Raw genomic sequence first — 12,838 nt, forward strand, 5'->3', positions numbered from 1 at the left:
ATATGTCACAATCATATCCCCTCCTGTTCATAAGGCTCTGAAGTTATGTTCCCTCAATATGTCCTCATATCCCACATCCCAACCATCTCTGGAAGGTATCCTCAGCCACTTCTAAACCAGATGACCAAATCATAGGTGGCCTGATCAAGTCCTTATACAAGAGAATCATAATTTCTTTGCTTTTATATATATATATATATATATATACACACACACACACACACAGTCGTTCAAAAAATTGTATACACACTTCTGCAAAAGAAAAACCTGCATAAAAATTGTTATACTAAATTTATACAGACATCAAAGGATGAATACAAGTTTTCTTTGACTTCTACAATTACACGAGGTGCTCAAAGTGGTTACCATTAGCATCCAGACACTTATTATTATGGCAAACTACTGCTTGGGCAACGTTGACCAAAGTGTCCAGTGGGGTTGCTGCACATTCCATTTCAATTTCTTTCTGATGGGTTACCACAGTGTAGCTGGTTTTTTTGTGATACACTACATCCTTATTCTCTCCCTCCCACAGATAGAAGTCCAAGGGTGTTAAATCAGGAGAATGTGTGTGTGTGTGGGGGGGGGGGGGGGGGGGGGTAGACTCAACTGCACCTCTTCGTCCTATCCACTGACTCTGCAAACTCTCATCAAGGTAAAGATTTCTCATCAAGAGAAATTGATCATTCCCATAAAGTGTATGAATGGCAGGTAAAATGGATGCACGTAGCATGTCTAGGTACACTTGACCAGTAACAGTACCTTCAAAGAAGAATAGTCAAACTCCTAGATGGCAATCCAGACCTAAACATTGAGCCTCGATAAATCGACTGCCTTGTCCACATGAACGACCAGATTTTCTTGACCCCAGTAAACATAATTATGCAGATTCACTGTTCCATTAAGTTTAACCCTGCGGAGGTCATGGCTGATCTGACAGATACAAACAAATTGTTTTAATATGAATATTCTTACACATATCCAGTTATAGCTTGGAGGTCATGACTAGCTGTGCATACATATATTACAAGTGATATTCTGCACTGTTTATGCCATCAGTTTATTTAACACGTGCTATGTAAAGGTTTGTGATATTTGATAGTAAATTGTATCTGAGAGATACTGCGAACTCTGATGTCAGTATAGTATTGGTTTAGTTTTTATTATTATTATTTACTGTAGAAAATAGCTGGAAAAATATATCAATTGGATAATCCATCAGATTTTAAAGAGATTCAGCGAATGTCAGTCGAGTCCGATGATGAGAATGACAGAGTGGAATGATTCGCTAACCACTCGGCCAACTAGGCCAGCAGAAAAGCATTAGGTCTTGAAATTTGGTAGGTAAGGCTGAAATGCAGAGGATACAATTAGTAGACAAATTTTGAAGGTGGTGGAAGAGGTGAGAGATCTGGGAGTGATGGTGAACAGAGACTTGAAATTAAGGGGTTACATTGCTAAAATTATAAGAACATCACAATGGATTATTGCAATGATGAGGCAGAGTTTGGTATACAGAGTCTGTCAAAAAAATGTATATATACACACACACTTTAACAAATGTCATCTATGGACTTTTTCGAATAGGAATGCGCCATATGCTTGCACTGCTAACTTCTGTCTTGTGCACATTGTGTGGTAGACTTCTGTGGCACGCATGTAATCAGTTTCAACACTACAGCTGAGGAAGCAGGACTTGTTGCTGTGCGAGGCCTCCCAGATCTTCCCTTGTTCACATCAGATACAGTACCATGGGTCTCAAACTTATCATGAATATGTGCAATTGTCAGCTGTGTTGGATGTTGTGTTGCAAACTCATGCCTCCATTGTCATCGAACTTCAACAACATTCTCAAATTTGAAATACCACTTTAAAATGGTCTTGCATTCCTTGAATCATCCATTGGACATTTTGTTTGACTGTCCTACCAGTCACATGTTGATACTAGTATTCATGTGAGTAACGATATCTTCTGAGAGAGAGCATCATACTACACATTGTTACCATAATTCGATCCAACGTTGAAAAAAATCCATAGATGACATTTGTTAAAGTGTGTGTATATATATACACTTTTTTGACAGACTCTGTATACCAAACTCTGCCTCATCATTGCAATAAACCATTGTGATGTTCTTATAATTTTAGCAATGTAACCCCTTAATTTCAAGTCTCTGTCCACCATCACTCCCAGATCTCTCACCTCTTTCACCACCTTCAAAATTTGTCTACTAATTGCATCCTCTGCATTTCATCCTTAGCTACCATTTCAAGACCTAATGCTTTGCTGCATTAAACTAGCACCTTGAAACACCCAAATCCTCTCCCCCTCCTTCCTTGTATCTCAATGTTGTGTGCTCATAATTCTCAAACTACCACTTCCCTCCCTTCTTGCGCTTCTTATCCTCACAAGAAACAACATATCCTTACTGGAATAGAAATGGAACATTATCATTCTCTAACTTACGCTAACTATCCGTGAGTGAGTAAACTCAATGAACCAATTTCATCTTCCTTATTTCTGATACTCCTGGCATTTGTAAATAAGCATAGCAATTCATTTCTTGGTCTATAGCCAGTCCTACCCATGGCAACCCTCACCTGTGATGTCTCACCTGCTTCTGTTTCCTCACTTTTACTAACCTTTGTCACAGACATCTCTTCAGACTCAACTACCCCCCCCTCCCCTATGCGGGTGAGTAAACTCACCTTTACTAACCTGTTTCTGTTTCCTCACCTTTACTAACCTTTGTCACAGACATCTCTTCAGACTCAACTACCCCCCCCCCTCCCCTATGTGGGTGAGTAAACTCAATGAACCAATTTCATCTTCCTTATTTCTGATACTCCTGGCATTTGTAAATAAGCATAGCAATTCATTTCTTGGTCTATAGCCAGTCCTACCCATGGCAACCCTCACCTGTGATGTCTCACCTGCTTCTGTTTCCTCACCTTTACTAACCTTTGTCACAGACATCTCTTCAGACTCAACTACCCCCCCCCCTCCTCTATGCATCTCAGGTCATTCCATGCATGCATTCATTACTGCTTTCAGAATCCACCCTCCTTGCACCCCTCCTTACCTGTCAAACTTGCATTACTTTTTTCACATTCTCACTACTGTCATCTACATTTACAATCACCTTGGTCTCACCTGGTCCATTCTACCTCTCATTTACATCACCTCTGACTTCCACTGATATCTTGCTCAAGTCACTCATTGCACTTCTTTCCAGCAGCAGCCTTTCCAGATGACTCACACCAAAACTTTCATATGTAGTTGTCTATGACTCTTATACAGTTCCATTCATTCTGCAAAATGATCCACGCATTCACAAACTGCACTCCTTTCTTTCAAAAATTTCCACTAGCATACCATTCACGATCTTTACTCTCCATATGAACTCATCATTGTTATACCTGGTCAACATGCCAAGAACTCTTTCTATAACATTGTCTTTCATTCTCCTTAATAATCTACTGATATCCATTCTCACATTTTTCCTATGCTCAGCTAAATCATTTGTTCCTACTATCATCACTAAATACCTTGCGCACTTACTTCTTATATCCAGAGCATCAATCAACCTTGTCATATTTCCTCCTGGAAAATAGACTTTGTGCACCCTCTCATTCACCACTCCATTTTTAACAGACACTCTTTGCCATCCATTGTATCAACCAAATGCCTCATCTCATTTCTGTTCTTGTCATTTTTTTCTTTAATTCTCAAATTCCAGCAGTCGTACTCTTTCATATTGGCAATTGCTCCCACTTGTGCTCCGTGTAAAACAGATCACCTAGTCCCACAGTTGTGTGGGACTACATGTTGCATTTTACTACATCATGAGTAAAAGGAAGAACAACTATAAGGATAACTTTAATTAGTGCATTTGATAAGTTGGTAAAAGAATCAAACAAAGTAGTTGAATTACTGGGTGATTGTTTGGCAAAGTTGTACCATCCAGGTGGAGATAGTGCAGTATCAGATATGAACTGACTGATGTGAGAGCAAAAGTAGATAAATTGTCGGTACATAAGTTATTGTAGAATCTTAATACAAATATGGTAATGGAATTAGATAAAATATGAGCTTGAGTATCATGAAAAATGTGCAAGAGAATTGGCAACTTCTCTAAAAAGAGGGCAAAATAGTTTATTATATAAAGAAATTTCAAAGATAGAGGTAGCAAATTATGAAGCCAGATATAAGATTGAAGGAAAATGGTATGGAAGAGTTTCTCCTTAACTTTGTATCTCGTTTTGTTTCATTGATGATATCTTCACAGTCTGATCCTACCAGAGATACAGTTACTACAGTTTCTGAGTAAAATTAACTCCTTGTATTCCAGCATCAAATTCAGTACTGAATGTAAATCCAACAGCAGCCTTCTCTTTCTGAATACATTAATAACTCATAACCCTATAAGTAGTATAGAATTTTCTGTGAAAACTTTCCTTTACTGAAGATACAGTCATTATAGAAAATAGGTGTTATCAAAAGTCTTGTGCACAGAACTTGTGCAATTTGCTCTTCTGATTCCCTTCTCATAGATGAATTAAATAAAACACAAATCAATCTGTGACTGACAGTGATTTTCCAGATAGTAGTTGATGTGAAAAAGTGATATGAAAGGAATTTCTGTACCTTAGTTTAAAGAAATAGGTTAACAAATGTGGATTCTTTGCATCATCTAAGATAGATATATACACCCTCTGTCCAAAAAGAAACTGAAGTTTCCGAAAATAGAAGAAACTAGTGGTGCCACCTGTTGCATCTTTTCGTTGTCGAAAGCAGCAAACCTTCATTAGTGTTGTGTCAACTGTTTATGACATTTGTTTCGTTACAAGCCGAGTTACAGTGAAAAGAGTGACAGTGATGAACGGTTGGAAAATGAATTTTGAACAGAGAGCTGCGATCAACTTTTGTTTTAAACTTGGTAAAAAGTTTTACCGAAATGCATCAAATGCTTCAAAAAGCATACGGTGATGAATGCTTATCCCGTACTCAACTTTATGAGTGGTTTAAGCAATTTCAAAGTGGTCATGAGACTCTTGAGGACGATGCAAAGCAGGGTCATCCAAAAAGTGCATAATTTCATCAAAGAAAACCCGAAATAGTTCGTGAGATTGCTTGAAGATGAATTGGGGATTCCAAAATCAACTGTGCACAACAATTTGACCGAGAATTTGGGCCTTTGTAAATTGAATTCTTGATTTATTCCCCATAAGTTGACTGACGACCAAAAAATGTATCGAATTAAACACTGCAAGGACCTCATTAAAACCGCTTGTAAGGACTCAAACTTCCTTGAAATGATCATTACCAGTGACGAAATTGGTGTTTTGAGTATGAGTTGGAAACAAAGTGCCAGAGTGCTGAGTGGAGACCACCAGAAGAGGTGTTTCCGAAAAAAAGTCGCTTGGAGAAGTCAAAAGTAAAGAAATGCTGATTTGTTTCTACGATTCCAACACCATTATCCAAAAAGAATTTGTTAAGCCTGGCCAAACGGTCAATGGTGAGTTTTATCTTGAAGTTTTGAAGCAATTGATAGCAAGAATTCATTGTGTAGCATGAATATTGTGATGCAGGGTAGTTGGTCACTTTGGCACGATAATGAACCATCTCATCGTTCGAATATTGTGAGACAGTTTTTGAGCAAAAACCAAGTTTGTGTGTTGGATCACCTGCAGTATTCACCTGATTTAGCACCCTGTGACTTCTTTCTCTTCCCCCGACTTCATTTGCTGATGAAAGGAAAGCGATACGACACCACTGAAAACGTTCAAGTGGCAGTTACCACGACCCTCAACAGTATCCCAAAAACTGATATAAAAAATTCATTTAACGAATTAATTGACATTGCCAAACGCTGTATCGAAGCTGAGGGAGAGTATATTGATTGAAATAAATTATTTGAATAATTATAATTGGCCTGTGGTTTATTTTCTATCAAAGGTTTGGTTTCTCTTTGGACAGAGAGTGTGTGTGTGTGTGTGTGTGTGTGTGTGTGTGTGTGTGTGTGTGTGTGTGTGTGTGTGTGTGTATATATATATATATATTCATTTTAATATAAACTGACTAAAAATCTGAGAATTATAACAAATTGAGATTTATTTGAAAATGCAACATGTTTCGTTGGGATTGACTTCATCAGGCGTTAAGAACATAGCTATTAAAAACTTTTTTCAGTGTCTTTTAATAGCTTTCTGTGTTCTTAATGCCTGATAAAGTCAATCCCAACGAAACATGTTGCATTTCCAAACAAATCTCAATTTGTTATAATTCTCGAATTTTTAGTCAGTTTATATTAAAATGAATATATCCAAATGCCGAATTAATAGTAGTTGTCATATATATATATATATATAGACAGACACACATACACACGCTTTCCTCAAACAAGCCAATTTTGGGGTGTAATAAAGTACACCTCCAAAAACAATTAGCAAAACAAAATTCTATATATTAAAAAATAATACTTCCACATCAACTTTACCAACATCTAGGGTCTCAAAACTAGCTCTCAATTAGTGAAAAGCAACACCACTTACAGGCATCCAACCTAAATCTCTTATTCATCACTGAACCCATCTCATCTGGCACTTTGCATGACTCCAGCTCATTCCAACTTTTCATGTACACAGCCTTCTGCATGTATGCAAAATCATCAAAGCTGGAATCTCCTTTATATGATCTGCTTTCACTGAAGATTTCCTTGTCTAAGTTTATTGTTGCCTTTTTTATTTCCTTCCTTTACCATTTTCCTACCAAGTCTTTTATATGTATAAAGGACTTGTGGACACTACTCCCAGCATTCCAACTCCAACTGTGGCCTTAGCAGTGCTATAATGTTCTGCACAACCTGGCAGAGTAAGGAGCAACAGCAGGAGTAGTTGCTAACTTATCAAGAAACCCGGTGAAGTGTTACCAACAGCTTTGGTCCTATACACTATCTAGTGGACACAATGCAAGAACATTTTCATCACAGTGTTAAATGCCTAATAGTTTTCATTATTATTATTATTATTCAGGCCTCCATGGAATCAAAAGACGCATCACGAGAGATCCTTCCTAGGAAACACACAGTCTATCAAGACTCATCGCGAGAGGTCCTTCCTAGGAAACACATAGTCTATCAAGACTCATCATGGGAGGTCCCTCCTAGGAAACACAAAGTCTATCATACAATTCCTTAAACTCATTGACCATTCTCACTCTCACCACTCTATCAGGGAATGCATTCCATAGTTCAACCATCCTCCATGCAAAGAAACCACTGCTCACAGCTTTTTTTTTCGTAACTTCCAGGGATGGCCCCTTGTCATCACTCCTTCCCACTGTTCAACCAGGTGAAAGAGCTCTCTAGTGCAGGGGTTCCCAACCTTTTTGTTTCTTAGAGCACATTCTAAAATACCGATAGGGCGACGGGCACCATCTATTTTTTCAAGCAAATTTTTTGAATTCGTTTGTTAAATGAATACATACAAAGTTTACATTATAATCAAATGTTTTATTACTTAAAAGTTTACATTATATAAAAATTTAAATATATATATGTAAGTTAGTGTGATCTTTGGCATTGCATTTCATTGACCAGTGCTTCATAATTAGGAGAATATGATGATATTCCAGTTCTTAAACTGGAATGAACAACTTTGAATGCATGTCTACTTTACATTGTATGCATTAATACTCATAATGTGTCATTAATGCATGCGTCATATAGCATGCCATGAATTGTTGCATGATTATTTCAAACTATACGCCACACGGTTAAACAGCGGCGGGCACACACAAATTGGTCGACGGGTGCCATGATGCCTGCGGGCATTGGGTTGGGAACCCCAGCTCTAGTGTAAACCCTGTAACCACCTCTCAATAGTTTAAAAGTCTCAATCATATCACCTCACCTTCTTCTATCCACCAAACTTTGCAGTCTACATTCCTCATATTTCTCAGCTGATCCTCATAACTAACATTGTACAGTCCTGAAACCATCTTTGTCATCCCCCTTTGTATCCTTTCCACAGTTAATTTATTCCCTTCAAATCCTGGGAACCAAATCCAAGAACAATAGTTAAGTGTGGTCTGATCAGGCTCTTATACAACAGAATGATAACTCTTACCTCTGTAGGTCAGCGTCCACCTCATTATTGCAGCAATCCTCTGTGTTACCTTCACCACCTTTGCAATATGTGCTCTGAATTTCAGGTTTCTATCAATCATCAACCCCAGATCTCTTGTTTCCCCTACTTGTCTCCAGTACAACTCCTCCAATAGGATATGCAGTATCTCCTCAATGTGTTGCAAACCTCAAGACCTTACATTTTGCTGCATTAAATCGACACCTCCATTCATTTGCCCTTCTGTCTAGCTTATTCAAATCCTCTTGCACGCCTACCACATCTGCACTATTACTAATAACCCTTTCCAGCTTCACATCAGCCGCAAACAACTTAATATCCCCCTGCAATCCACTGACAATGTCATTGATATAAAGGTTAAACAATGGAGGTCCCAGTACTGAGTCCTGTGGGATTCCACTTGTAACCCTCTGCCTCCTGCCTCCTTGAAACTGCCCCACCGTACACAACTCTCTGATACCTATCGGACAGCCAATCCTGAATCCAATTGACCAACCTGACATCCAAACCCATGTGCTGCAACTTAAATATCCACTTATCATGTGGTACCCTGTCAAATGCCTTCGCTAAATCCAAGAAAATGGCAACATATGCCTTTCCCTCATCTACTGCTCTTGTAACTTTATTATAAAAGGCTAGCATATTACTAAAGAGTGCCCCTTAACAAATCCATGTTGACTCTTACAGATAACATTACCCTCATCTGCCCAATGTAGTATACGGCCCGTAACTAATTTCTCCAAGATCTTAACAACTACTGATGACACAGAAACTGGCCTATAATTAGACACTTCCAGTCTGCTACTGCCCTTATGCAATGGTACTATCTTACCTTCCTTCAATTACATGGGCATCTTTCCCATAGCTAGACTTTCATTGAAAAGCCAGGTCAAAGAAGCTGTCGGTTCCTTAGCACATTCTCTCAAAACTCTTGGTGTAATACCATCCAATGCCACAGCTTTACTGACATCCAGAGTACTCAGTATTTGGAACACGCTTTCCTCCTGCACCTCTAAACCTCGAACCTGCCATTTGCCTCTAGTATTCAAATTTACTCCTCCAGTAAACGAAATACTCAAATAAAGTGTTCATTGAAAAATTCCACTATGTCATCTGCATCAGTCACTCTATTCACATTTTTATCCCACAATGTTATTCTTGAGCAATCATTTTTTATCCTACTGGCCATAGCTAAAAAATTTCCTAGGATTTTCTTTGGATCTTAGTGCCAATCTCTTCCTATATTCCAGTTTTGCCTTCCTTCCTTACCATACTAGTCACTCTCCTGGCCTGTGTCTTATATTCTTCATGCATCTGCTCTTCACCTGTCTCCTTATATCTCTCTCCCATAGCCTATTTTTCACATGCGGTTCCTGTTGAATATTGTTTGTCATCCACTTTACACCAAATTGTGTCCACTTCTTCACTTGTGGAATACAGTTTACTATTGCTGCTAACAAATATTCCTTCACAATTTCCCAAGCACTAATGATATCCAGCCTTCCAATTCTTCCCTCCATGAAACTTCCCCAAATTGATGTCTAAGACTATTGTAATCACTGTCTTATAATTCCACATACTTTCTCATCTCTTTGATACTCCTGCATGGTCAAAATCACATGGTCACTCTCTCCAACTGGTGGGAGAGATGTCATCTCACTTATTATCAGCTCTTCTGATGCTATGACCAAATCCAAAACTCTTGAACCTCTTGTTCCCTCTATTACATGTTGCCTATGATATTTGTCCCTCAAGAAATTCCATTGCCTTATTGCTACATGCATCTTCTTCTCCCCAATTTATACTGCTGTAGTTAAAATCTCTCATAACAAATCATTCTTCTTGCACTTGCCAAGCTGAACTGTCTAAGCATCTTATGGTCCCCACCCTCTGTGCTCCTTGGTTTGTAGCAACACCCCACTAAATATCCCCTCTTACCTATCTCTACCTCACACCATATGCTTTCAAAATCATTAGTGTCACTGCCTTCCAAAGCTCCCACTCTTAGAGTACATAAGTCGTCACTTATCATAAGCAGTACTCCACCACCACCACCACCACCACCACCACGCTTTCCCTTGCTATCCTTCCGAAAAATGCTGTACCCTGCTAATTCTATTCCTGTTATTATATCCTCTTCTGTTAACCACGTTTCAGTAATCCCAATAATCTTTGGCCATGATGCTATCAGCACCACCAATTCCTCTCCTTTATTTTGGATACTCCTGGCATTAGTATAAAGCATAAACTGCCACTGTTTCTATATCTAGCATTATCCCCTCTGGACCCCACTGGGCTCAGCATTACCTGATGATTAGTAGTCTATAACAAAAGGAAGAAAGAGTGATTAAATAAGTTACCTGAAAAGATTTGATAAAAGTCCACAGAAGAGTCCTTATTCCTTCTCCTCTACTAAGCAGTTTCACTAATCTCATTACACGGAATAATCGAAAGAAGTTAATGCTGATGATGTTTGTTGTTCCAGGCTACAAAGAGAGTAAAACCTTATGCTGCAATACAATAATATTATTAGTATTAATTATTGTTTTAGATACAGTTAAGTATATTTATCACAGAAAACTCCATGAGAGAGATAGAGAGAGATACCAATCATTCACTCATCCTGCCTTCCAAGTTGAGAAATTACTCTCTCTCCACTCTTTTATATGAAAAATATAAAATAAATTCAGTAAACGTAAAACATAGATATCTGTGGTTGATATACAGAAAGGAATAGAAACGAAAGGATGTAGAATATTTCTGGAAGGATAAGAAGAGTTGCAATATTAGAGTTCTAAAAAATACCATATTAATTTAGAGGAAAACTGTTGATGGTAAGCTAGTAATAATGTAAACTGAACATTCATTAGTATAAAATACTTGACAAGAAATTATATTATTGTTTCCTCCATTAACTAAGCATAAGCAAACTAAAGATGAACATAAAATATCTTCATGAACCAGGAATATACTAAAGTTAAATCAATACAGAATTAATAAATTCTCCGGATATAGGTAGTAAAATCATGTATCACCATGTTATTAAATATTATGGATCAGAGATAGTTGTACAAATATGAAGGATTAAAATGAGAATATAATTGAACATAACTCAATGCAATCATCTGCAGCTCTGTAACTATCTGTCTTTATCAGGAGAGATGAAGAAAAACTTAATCAAGAATCACAAACTCTAATCCAATTATTTGTTTGCAATGATATTCACAGAAACTTGTACACAAATCACTAGTCTGTAATGATGCTCCACAGCAAAATTCTGAAATTCACTTCAGGACTTCAGTTTTGATCCCTTACATTGGTAGACATTCTATAATGATCTCTAGTCTCGTCAATGTTCATAACATCAGGGTGGCTTTCAAGCCTATTTGACTGTACTAGGTTTACTTCGTTCGCCCAAAGATCACAACGGCTTTGAAATTTACATTTTTTCAATCTGTCCTCATAATCCACATTCCAAAGAATCTTCTCTGGACCCATTCTAACATATTCTCATCATATGAAAACCCAATGACCAAATTTGCACACAATAACCCATATGAGGCCTGAGGCCCTTATACAATGTCATCATAACCTCTTTGTTTCTTCATTCCAGGGTCCTCTACATTATTGCCATTATCCTATGTAATGTCTACACAACTTACATGTGGCCTCTGAATTAAAGGTTCTTGTACACCACCACCACCCCCAAATCTCTCATCTCCTCTACATCCATTAAAGTTTCCCCACCAAGTGTATATTTTGCATCCCATCGTTCTTTACCAAATTTTAAAACCTTACACTTTGCAACATTGAACTGACAGTTCCACTTACCTGCCCATTCATGCAATCTATTCAAGTCATCCTGTAGGGCCATAACATCTGCTTGACTGTGCATTGCTACTCCCAATTTTGCATCATCCACAAACAGTTGCATATCACTAGTTAAACCTATCCTAATATTATTACTATACAAATTGAACAACAATAGTACCAAAACTGACAGCTTCAGCACACCACAGGATACTGCACCCACATACAACTTTCTAATACCTATCTAAGTATATCTGTCAGTGACTGGCTGATAGGTATCAGCCAGTCACTGACAGCTTGTTGTGTGGCAGTCTATTAAAAGCTATTGCAAAATCCAAATACACCACTGTATATGCATCTTTCCTGTCCAAGATATTTATCACCTTATTATAGTACATAAGTAAGTGAAACATGAGCTCTCTTTAACATACCCATGCTGGTAACCACAGAGAATACTGCCATTATCAACCGATTTCAGTACGCTACTTCTCAATAATCTTTCTAGTACCTTCACAATAACTCCATATATATAGATTGGCCTATAATTTATAGACACAGCCTTATCACCACCTTCATGCAGTGGAACAATTTTACCTTTTTTCCACTCTCTTGGCACCTGTCCTCTTCTAAGACTTATTAAACAGGCATGCCAATGATACTGCAAATTTCCTGGAACATTCCCTTAAGATGCATGGTGATATGTCATCAAATCCTATTGCCTTATTCATATCAAGATTACTAATTTCCTCAAATTCCTCCTGCTCACTCTCAATTAAGCCATCTTCTCCTATATCCTCTACACTTAAGTTGCTCATGAGACCACCCTGATGAGGATGAAACATGAGGATGAAATAAATTGACTGATCACTGAATACCGCAA

At 37.9% G+C, this 12,838-nt stretch overlaps 1 protein-coding gene across 1 annotated transcript in view; it reads right to left on the reverse strand.

Moving 5' to 3' along the window:
* The window catches only part of LOC150110163 (muscle calcium channel subunit alpha-1-like), a 1,246,847-nt gene that overhangs the window by 413,369 nt on the left and 820,640 nt on the right, over positions 1-12,838 (reverse strand). Inside the window, exon 32 of the mRNA XM_090391329.1 lies at positions 10,509-10,634. Within this exon, the coding sequence (XP_090247455.1) occupies positions 10,509-10,634 (126 nt within the window). The remainder of the gene's footprint in view (positions 1-10,508; positions 10,635-12,838) is intronic.

The sequence above is a fragment of the Typopeltis vanoorti genome, chromosome 1 (assembly GCF_054136105.1).
Source record: "Typopeltis vanoorti isolate ZY-2024b chromosome 1, IOZ_Tvanoo_1.0, whole genome shotgun sequence".
NCBI classification, from domain to species: Eukaryota; Metazoa; Arthropoda; class Arachnida; order Uropygi; family Thelyphonidae; genus Typopeltis; species Typopeltis vanoorti.